General features: G+C 41.5%; 1 protein-coding gene across 2 annotated transcripts in view; it reads left to right on the top strand.

Moving 5' to 3' along the window:
- The window catches only part of LOC147718146 (phospholipase A2 inhibitor and Ly6/PLAUR domain-containing protein-like), a 33,099-nt gene extending 22,157 nt beyond the window's left edge, over positions 1-10,942 (top strand). The window contains exons 4-5 of one of the 2 annotated variants that reach the window (XM_086919221.1): positions 5,595-5,744; positions 10,454-10,584. In XM_086919221.1, coding sequence (XP_086775347.1) covers positions 5,595-5,744; positions 10,454-10,584 — 281 coding nt within the window. Of the gene's footprint in view, positions 1-5,594; positions 5,745-10,453 lie in introns of both variants that reach the window. The other variant, XM_086919220.1, reaches the window with a different exon arrangement.
- Positions 10,943-11,274: the final 332 nt, after the last annotated feature.

Consider the following 11,274-nt stretch of genomic DNA (forward strand, 5'->3'; position numbering starts at 1 on the left):
GAGAACCACAACAGGTACATATATAAAATATTTGTATTATTCTAAACACATCCCTCTAGTCTCTTTATGAGGCTGGAGGCAAAAGTACATTCAGCACACAGTAAAAAAGCACAATATACCTTGAGCCCTAGGGGCATACCAAACCATATACTAAGAAAGTGGTATTAATACCATGACTTACATAGATATAAGGCCTAGTGCCTTCAAAACCAAAGGTAGTGACACAGGGGGATGTGTATAGTGTCTAAACACAGCCGCGAATCACCATTAACTTCTATGGGGAAAGTCGCAGTTGGAATTTTAAAGATAAAGGACTCTTTGAAGAGGACTTGGAGCACACCGCTTTAGAACTAGGATGTTCTAGAGTCAACTGCCACGGGAGCACCGGAGTACTTGAGTTACCTCACCCAGGCTTGCCTGGTGCATAGGTGTCTTTTTGTGTTTCGTTTAGTCGTCGATTTCAATGAAGAGCTTCTGGAAGATGCTGTTGGCGTCCAAGTGGAAAGTGTTCGGGTGGATCCAAGCCAGGATCGCAGATGTGAAGAACCTCAAAGCAGAGGGGACAGAGCCCGGGTCACTAGCCTGTGACCAGAAAGGCATTGGGCGGATTCCCACCGATGTCGGGTGATTTTAGTTAAAGCTTGACTCTTCAGCCACGAGGACCAGGAGGCATTGACGATTACCAGGTATTGGATTTGAGCTGTCCTATAGAGGATGCGAGTGCTGCAGTGTTGGTTTCCATATTGGACCAAACAAGCCTTAGTAACAGCAACGTATGCAGAAAGCAGAGATTGGCTTTGGTGCAGACGAGCAAGGTCTGATGGCCTCACCTTTTGGTGGGGAGGCAGGGCACTACTGGAGCAATCAGGGAAACCCAGGAAACAGAAAAGTTACCTTTGTGGGGACCCACCAGTTGACAAAACAGGAGTTGCAAAGGGGCCTCAAGCAGAAATGCTAGAAGCAGGCTCACGGAACACTCGTGGAGTGTAGGCCTACAATCTCTGATGCGGATGGTGCTTAGGGCTTGGAATATAAGTAGCCCAATGCACAACTCCAGGAAAGCTCAGCAAGTTGATGCACTGGCAAATGTGCATGTGTCCAGGAGTTCCGGTTCCATGTTATTCGTGAGGGTTGTGGGTCTCAGCTTTGCTGGGATCTCATGTCGGCCTCTGAGAAGTTGGTACATCTATATCCTGAGTCACAAATACTTCGGAGTCCGGCAGGAGCTTCAGAAATGCAGACAGGCAAGATGCTTCTTTGGTGCCTATTTGAACAGGGAAGTCACTCCTTGACCCCAAGGGAGATTCTTCCATCTTCTTGTTGTGTAGAGTGTCGAAGTTCCAGGATATATGTTGCAGAGTTTCATCCAGGTGTGATCTGAAGTCCTAAGGACTGGGGTCCTATACTTATACTAAGATAGGGAGTTGGACATACTCTGGAGACCCACCTATGGGAGGGTCTGGGAAGAAGATTGGTTATACCCATTCCCTCTGTTCAGTTTCACAGCAGAGTGCCCCTGCAATTGGTTTGAACTGGGATATGCATAGGGACACCGAGTGTGCACCCAGCACTGTCTGAAAAGCATTCACTGAATGCTCCCACCCAGCCCCAATACACTAAAGCCTGTCTGGAAGGTGGTTACATTTTCCTGTGACAGGAAACCAAATGTCCAGGCCTCCCCTGCTGGAGTTTCATCCAGCAGCAGGAGGTCAGACCTGTGTCTGTGGCAGCATCATCCATTGTGTGATGGTAGGGTTCTTTTAAACTGTTACTGGTCCGACCACTGTATACATGTGTCCGCCTAGAAGGGTAGAATTCTACCCCCGCCACCAGGACTGGTGGGGGTAGGATTCCAAAGTGTTTGACACCAAACACGACATGTTTTGATACAGCCATTCCATAGTAAGCATTTACCGCAAGGTTATAATGCACTAAAGAGTATATGGTCTGGCTGCATCACAGAACAGCTTCAGAGAATAGATTCCGAAAGCTGCAGAGGGGTCCTGCTCATGCATGGGCACCCTCTCACACAAAACCAAGCACTCTGGCTCCAGTATTAATAAGGCCTGCCATAGGAGTGACTTGTATGTTTATATGTATCAGTGATTAAAGGTAGATATAGGTAGCCTATACCTTAGTAAGGGGTACATGCACCACCTTACCCAGGCTGTTGTAGCAGACAAGTGATGTCATTTTGGAGGCCTTCCCAGGGGTGACATAATATATGCTGCAGCCCATAAAAGTACTCTGGGGTACCTATGCCCTTAGTACCTAATGTACCATATACTAGGGACTCACAAGGATACTCCAGTAACCAAACTTGAGTGTACGTAAAGTACATGTAATCATTTAAGAGAGGAAGCAGCTAGGCTTGGTTCCTGGATAGCTGGGCCCCAGCCAGACTAAAGTGGAGAAACAGTAAAACACCAGCAAAAAGTGGGGGTAACCAAAGTGAGCAAATACTACTCTCCTACATGGACCAAGTACTGTGGATGCCTTAAGGGCAGCGACACTTGATAAAAGTGCCCGGACAAGGTCCTTGGGAAGCCTCATGGCAGGGACTCTTGAGACAAGTGCCTGAACATGGTTCTTGGGGTGTCTTACAGCAAGGACTCTATAGACAAGTGCCCGGACAAGGTCCTTGGGATGCCTCATGGCAAGGACACTTGATAAAAGTACCCGGACATGGTCCGTGGAAGGCCTTGTGACTGGGACTCTTGAGCCAAGTGTCCAGAGAAGGTCCTCGGGATGCCTTATTGAGAAAAGTTCCTGGAAAAGGTGCTTGGGATACCTCACTAAAGGTACTTTTGAGACAAGTGCCTCACAGCAGGTTCGCATACTCAAGTGCCCATACAAGGTCCTTTTGGATGGCATACGGCAGGGACTCTTGAGACAAGTGACCGGAAAAGGCCCTTGGGATGCCTCACGGAGGGGACTCTTGAGACAAGTGCCTGGACAAGGTCCTTGGTATACCTCACAGCTATGACTTTTGAGACAAGTGCCCAGACACAGTCCTTTTGGATGCCTTACAGCTGTAACTCTTGAGACAAGTCCCCAGACAAGGTCCTTGGGATGCCTCACGGTTGGATGCCTTACCAAAGGGACTCATGAGTGCGTGCGCAGACAACGTCTTTGGTATGCCTCCAGGAAGGGACTTTTGAGAAACAAGCCCAGACAAGACCTTGGGATGCCTCATGACAGGGATACTTGAGGGCACACAAAAGTGTTAGAAATGGTCACCTCTAGGCGGACAGAGCACTTGTCAACTAGGCATAGCTACGTGGACACAAACGCCACACATTTGATTGCAAGTTGAAGCCCCATAGCCCGACCCGGTGGACTAAGTGACAGAAGTAGAGCTGTCACCGAAATTGAAAGAAATTTATGACAACCTTGATGGGACATCATGACTGTAAGATTGATGCATTGCAGGATTAGGCAAGCTATCGTTATTAATATGGAATAAAGTATAGGATGCACACTGTGTAACCTGTTATGAGATCACATGTGTTGTAATCCAAAATAAGCCAGAAATGAGCATGAAAAGTGTGTACCAACTAACAATGTGAATAAACTGTGGCAGTTCAAATGCCAGAAGGGTCTTGGTCTCCAGAATTGACGGGCTAGAAGGAATGCCCGGAAGGCCAGTGAGATGCTTGCACAGCTGGTGAGGGGGGGGTGATATTGGGAAGAAGGCACCAGACAGCAGCATCAAAAGATGGCAAAGGGAGACTTGGAAAAGCAGTGCAGAAGTGACACATAGAGATAATGCTTAGAACAAGTAGGCAGCAAAGGGTGAGTGTGGTGAGAAACTGTTAAAGAGTCTAGAAAAGAAGGATAAATAGGAGTTCAAAGGGCAACGAGAGTGGAGAAACAAAATGGAGCAAGGGAGTGAGAGGGAGGATGAAGTAGATGGTGAGAAAGAAAAGTAGGATAAGCTGGGGGCCTTGAACGACACTGGAGCTGGGCACAAAAAGGTGATGGCCGCAAGGACCCAGGTGCTAGCCAGGTCGGGGTCAGATGGCATTGACTTCATGGCTGGCTTTCTTTGCAGCTGCCAGTATGTAGAAATGAAGGGAGGCTTAGAACATGGTGGCAACCACCCCTGGGGTGGAAGAGAGACACAAAGAAGAGCAAGAGGGCAGACTTAAGGGAGGGTGTAAGAGGACATAAATGGTGAAACAAATGTAAAGAAAAATTAGATGGGCAAGTCTTTATTGTCCTGATTCACAAAGATAAATTGCATTTTAAGTAACTGTACAACTTTGGTTGTCACACGATCTGAGTGGAAATTACTAATGAAAAACAAAAAATAAAACATTAGTAAGTGTAGCACTACACAGGGCCAACCACTGCTACTGAAACACCCGCCATTAGCACATAATCGAGGTAGGAGATTAAGATGAAACCCAGTAGAATATAATGTTAATTCAATTATTGAATGTTCAATAGTTCAAAATGCAAATAAATATGCATTTAGGCCCACATGCATCATTGTGTCATTTTGCATTTCTTAATTTGCGAAAAATAAGGAATCGCAAATTAAGAAGTGCAAAATGCTATGCATCATTTTTTTCGGTATTTCTTTGTGATTCGGTAAAAATCGCAATTTTTACCGAATCCCAAAGAAATACCGAATTCTTAAGTTAATTTTCGCAATTCCCATTGATTCCTATGGGCCAAAAGGCCCATAGGAGTCAATGCAAATTGCGAGTGGCACTTAGAAAATTTCATGGGTGCAGGGAGGGGTCCAAAGGACCCCCCCATGCACCCCTGAAATGTATTTTTCGCATCATGTTGCACACACACATGTCCTAAGGACATGTGTGTCCGTAACATGAATGTTGAAAAAAAAGCATTTTCAACATTTTAAACACTTTTTCCAAATTTACCGAGTGGTTCAACCACTCGGTAAATTTGGCACCCTATTTGCGAATTTTCACTTTTTAAAATAATGATGCATTGCTTTTAAGAAATCGCACATCTGCGACTTCTTAAAAGCACCCGCAATTTTAGAATTCGCAAACATGGTTACGAATTCTAAAATTGCTTCATGCATCCCAAAAAGCACTTTTGCATTCGCAAACGGCCGATTTTAAGGAATCGCACCGTTTGCGAATGAAAAAGTGCTTGATCCATGTGGGCCTTAGTTTATTGTTATCTCAATTTTTAAGTTACAAATAAGTGTATTAAATCTTCCTATAATTACTTTTTTATATTTACTATATGTATATATTTTTAGAATCAATTTATATTTGGATTTAGTAGCATAGAATGCAAGGGTGCATAGCATATTTTTGCATGTGTGTATATCAGTGCCCTTACTACTCACATACATGAAGCATACAAAAAAGCTGGTGAGCTACTCAAATCACAATCAATTCTATAGCACTCATTGATAACAAATCCTATTAATAGACAAACATACAGTTGAGAAATATGGAACTCAAGAGACAAATCTAACATTTCTGTAATTGCATACAAAGCAGGGTGTCTAAAGCTATTATTGTGAGAATATGGTGATTGAGACATGACTTAGCACCATTTTTATGAACAGAAGTATGCTTCTCAATTCCTGTCCTTGGTTGTTTCAGTGCCTCCTCCAGACGACACACCCAACGGATACATATGTGAAGGTTGTTTCAATGACCAGTCCGCGGACCCTTGTACAGCAACTGGAGTGGTTCAGTGCACTGGGAAGCAGAACGCCTGTCTCAGCTTCTCTGGTACTGTCTCGTGGCCTGGTGAGATTCAATACTTCTTGCAGTTAAGAGTTGGGTATCCTGCAGCACTACTCTTCATGATTTCCAACTATTTCTTTAGATTGTAATTCGAGGCAAATTATTTGCAACTCATAGAAACTCACTGAATGTCTTCAGCAAGCATCATCATTCTACAAAACACAAAACACACATCATGTAGATATACCTTACATTTTGGGTTATGTTTATAACCGTGTATCTGATCAGACAGTCTCCATATAGTGCCACTGTTGTTTCAAAAAGTGTTGTTTTTTTGCGAACCGCAGTGTTTGTGAAATGAAGTCTAAGGCTCCCAGGATGTTTGTGCCTTGTTAGATCCATCCTACCCCTTGATTGCAGTTGCTGCACTTCAACAGGTCCATCAGACTCCTTCATCAGCTTGGCCTCCACTGCATTAGATGGCGCTTGTCAATGTCTCCCAGTAAAGACTATGTGCAGAGTTAATAAAGCATTTAAGCAGACATGGATAACCCTTGCTTAGAATAAAAGGTAATATATATATAACAGCGGACAGCTTTTTTCCTCTAACATTTGTCCTGCAGGTCTTAATCCAAGTAAGTCATCTGTTGTACTGGGAAAGCTCAGTTCCTACTGCCAGAAGGGCACCTATTGTAACATTCTTGTGTTATATCCAAAGTACATTCCATTACGTGTTATTACACCATGATATGGATGGATGATGCAGTTCAATGAGTTATGAGATGCACGCAACAATGACTTCTTACTGATAATTAAATCAGGGCTTTGAAAATTTATTTGATGTGAAGTCATTAACAACACAGTCAAGTGAGATAATTTCAAATCAAATCATAGATTGTAAATCATTTTGGTCAAGCTGCCTATTCAGGACACATATTGTGTCAGATTTCTCAGGACCAGGAGAAAAAAAGTGTATCCAGTCCTTCCAATGCTTGGAAAGAAACATTGTGGTGTATATGAACAACTCGAGCAGGGCTTGGTCTGCATTTTGCTATCTAAGGAAGCATAAGAGTGATGGGGTGAATAATCACAATCAGTGCCTCCATTTGAGACCCAAATGGAAGGTGTGCTTGGCTAACATGAAGATGGTGGGTAGAAGGGTGGTTCCTTTTCCTATCGATAGCTGTCAAACCTTCAAATGAAATGAAGGTGATGATGCATGTCACATCTTCAGATAATCTAAATCAGCAAAATCATGCATATGACTAATCCAACTGCAGAGAAACAAAACATTTTTTATGATTTCATTAGTACTGATCCAAAATCTGAGTGTATCATTCCAAAGAGAGTGTCTACTGGATTTGAAAATATTACTATCAAGGTTGTCATACGTAGAGCTAGTAAAAAATTTGAGCACATTTTAAAAAGGTAGAAATCGTTTTGTAAAATTTCCATGAATGAATTATCTCTCCATATGTGAATTGTGGGGCATATTATATTGTATCACAAGTATTGATATAAGAAAAGGTAATGACTAATTCTGCTGATTAGAAAAATAAGTCTACAGGGCCCTACTCATAATGTATTCATCCAGTGCCATGAGCTGCAGAACTGAAGGTGACTGAAAGGGTGAATACAATAGGTGCAACCAAGAGAGTGTAAAGTAATTCTCCCTTGGACGTATTATCACAAATGGTCATTCAAACTCATACAATACTTCATTCACACTTGTGCCAAAGTGAGGGATCTCCCCAGGTTACACATACAAACCCATTGCAAATGTGACTCCAAAATTTTCAAGACAATATTCAAATTTATTACATAATTCATTAAAGTTATTATAAACACAATAATGAAAAATTCATTTCACAAAAACAATCATAAAAAGTTTAAATCATTTACAAGAAAGAGACAAAGTCAAGTGATTTATTTCGAAATCATCATATATCATTAATCAGTTAGAATCTTGAAGATCACGTCAGGCTTCTATTAGCGAATGACAGCACAGTAGTTCCTTTGATTTAATGCTGACAATAGCGTTGACGCGTTTCGTTGTGCTGCTCGTGCACCACCTTTTTCAAGGCAAAAAACGTTGTTGTCTCTCTTTTTTTCCGTTTTCAATGTTAAAAAGTCAAATATAATCTGGTAATAGTTATATGCTCGAGTCTTAAAAAAACGCTATCTTAGTGATGTAATATAGTGATTCCGTCTTCCAATTGTGGACTTCTGCTTCACCACATTTTTCAGGGAGTCATAGTCTTTCTTGGCTCTTCTGAGATAATATCAATCAAGCACTCTGAGCTGGCTGTCAGAATCTTGCGTATGTGACCCTGTAGAACCTCACTTCAATCAACCAACCAAAGTGCCATATATTTTCTAAATTTTCCACTCTATTCAATCTACTTTATTGTGGCAAAGGCGCTGTCGGTAATCAGATAAACTGCTCTAATGTCGAGTCAGTCAAGATGTGATAATTGCCGCAATCCCCAGTAACCTCCGTCATGAAAGATCCCAGTTACGGAAGATCTATTTTTCTGGCAGCAAAGGCAGCAGCGTGTCATTCCCAAAGGTAGAACAGTTTATCTGATTACCCACAGCGCCTTTGCCACACTAAAGTAGATTGAATAGAGTGGAAAATTTTGAAAATATATGGCACTTTGGACCGTGGATCCATGAAAAATAAGGCCTGAGTGTGGTGAAACAGAGGTCCACAATCGGAAGACAGCATGACTTTATTACATCACTAAGAAAGCGTTTTTTTACAACTCGAGTATATATTTATTACAAGATTGTATTTGACTTTTTAAAATTGAAAATGGAAAAAACAACGTTTTTGTCATGAAACGAGCAGCACACCGAAACGTGCCAACGGTATTGTCATTATTAAATCTGAGGAATTAATGTGCTGTCATTCGCTAATATTTGCCTGAACTGATGTTCAAGATTCTAACGGATTAATGATATATGATGATTTTGAAAGGAATCACTTGATTTTGTCACTTTCTTGTAATTGATTTTAACTTTGAATGATTGTTTTTGTGAAATGAATTTTTCATTATTGTGTTTTTAATAAGTTTCATTAATTACGTAATAAATTTGAATATTATCTTGAGAATTTTGGAGTAACATTTGTAATGGGTTTGTATGTGTAACCTGGGGAGATCCCTCACTTTGGCACAAGTGTGAATGAAGTATTGTATGAGTTTGAATGATCAATCAATCAATCAATCAATCAGTGACACTTATAAAGCGCGCTACATACCCATAGGGTCTCAAGGCGCTGGGGGGGGGGGGGGGGGGGCCGCTACTGCTCGAACAGCCAGGTCTTCAGCCAAGGGAGAATTACTTTACACTCTCTTGGTTGTAAACAGTATTTGGCAGTTGCACCTATTGTATTCACCATTTCAGTCACTTTCAGTTCTGCAGCTCATGGCACTGGATGAATACATTATGAGTAGGGCTGTGTAGACAATTTTGGAGTCACATTTGCAATGGGTTTGTATGTGTAACCTGGGGAGATCCCTCACTTTGGCACACGCGTGGATGTATTTTATGAGTTTGAATGACCATTTGTGATAATAAGTCCAATGGAAAATTACTTTACACTGTTTGTGTTGGTGTTGGAACCCAATGCCTTGGATGGTTGGGCAACTCCCTCTAAAGTTGAACAATGAAGAGAGAGCATCAATTCCATGCCAAACTTAGAACTAGAACTCAAATCCTCATCATGTGAAAAGATCCATTACTGTGTTTGATATGTCTTATATGTTCCCAAAAATCTAAAATGCCAGTTAATGCACGACTCTATAACTACAAAATCTAAGTACATTTAATGCACAAGATTCGTTTTCAGATTACTTCTGGTTGTCCTGCCTGTTGGGGGAAGAGATGATAGGATGCATACATAGATGCCAAACAATACCATCCCCTCATTCTCTGCAATTCTTACCTTTGTGCTATGACTACATACCCATCATACAGGTCATCCCAAGGGAGCCCTTCATAATACCTTCTGAAATAATGAGAAGATATGGAGGTTAGTGAGTGACAAGTGAGAAGAAATGTGATAATCCAACATTACAACTTTTCCACTCTGTCTCCTATACTCACTATGTGAATGCTCAGTAATTCACTGCTGGTGTCAGACCCAGCCATAACACACCTGATATTTTGGCATGTGTACACGTCTCAGCTATTTGAGAGAACTCACACTAATTATCAAATCACTGAGGTACAGTGGTATTTAAAGTAGTATGCTGGAATTAGGTTCACCATAAGAGTTTGCACAAAGAGATAATAAATAAAAATTAAACGATCTTTCTGCCATGAAGGTGGTACACCTCATGGCTGCATTTTATTTATTAACAACTGAGTAGTCTTGGTTTTCAGTTGAATTATATGTGCGAAGTGTCTAACATTCTTTGCAAGAAAGGAGTCCAATAACTGTATAACAGAACATGATTTCTCTGATAATCTCTTTCAAATAAGATGAGACTATTACGTACAAGTGAAGCTGACAGTGTCCTTATCCCATCCAGCGCTCTTAATTCCCACCATGAGGACACGTATGGACCATCTGTAATGGTTGCAATTCAATAAAAAATCCCAGGCCCTGGAACCTGGGTCAGGTGGACTCCAACAATTACTGTTGTGGGTCAGCGGCCAATCAGTGTCCTTGGGCACTGTGATGGAAGGGATTTCCTTCCTAAATACAGAAAACATTGATCTGACAGCAATGTTAATGACTGATTATTGTTTGTGTTTTTCAATAGGTGAAGCTGGGAGATTATACAGCGGGAAAGGATGCACTACCCAAGATTACTGCAAACTCGGAATTTTTAACGTGGCGGGAACGCAAGCCTATGATTATGTTTTAAAGTGTGCCCCTGCACTGAAAGTTTGAAACCTTCGTTCATGCCCCATAGGGACTCCTACTACAGCTTAGTAATTATTGGTAGACACATTCTTAGAACTCAAAAAATATGTGGAATGCTGTGTCTGGTCCTGTAAAAATGAAGCCTTTGAACTCATGTCAGTCTCTCTGAGACACAGTATACAAGTAGCCAATGTGCACAGTACAATCCAGGCCAGCATGCTATTTAAGCACTAGCTTCTCTGTTGAGCCATATTAAGCACCTGGGCATCTCAGAGGCTTATCTTAGATTCATGCATTGAGTAGTCCAAACACAGCTTTGCATTCACCCATTTTTTGGTTGAAGAAGAAGCTTGTCCTGATGTGCTATTAATGCTGACTTCATGAGTAGCCATGAACAGCCATTCCTGTTTTTCTTCTGCTTCTTGGATTTCGAGCTGAATACCTCTTTTAAAATAAAGTAATGGATAATATCTTGCACAGATGTGTTGATGATGTCAAAATACAAGAGCTCATGGTTAATGGTTCATCTCTCCAAAGCTAATGTGCAGTGTAATCCAGCAATCGGCATGCTTTGTTCTACAGCTATAACTCAATTATAGAAAGACAAGATACACCTGCCTTATATTGAACGTTGAAAAAATGAATAAATATTAGTTTACACCACTTCATCCATGATGGGTCTGTGTCTTTAATGGCTAGCTAGGGGTTAGGTGCTTA

This window comes from Lissotriton vulgaris, chromosome 4_2, assembly GCF_964263255.1.
Source record: "Lissotriton vulgaris chromosome 4_2, aLisVul1.2, whole genome shotgun sequence".
NCBI lineage: Eukaryota > Metazoa > Chordata > Amphibia > Caudata > Salamandridae > Lissotriton > Lissotriton vulgaris.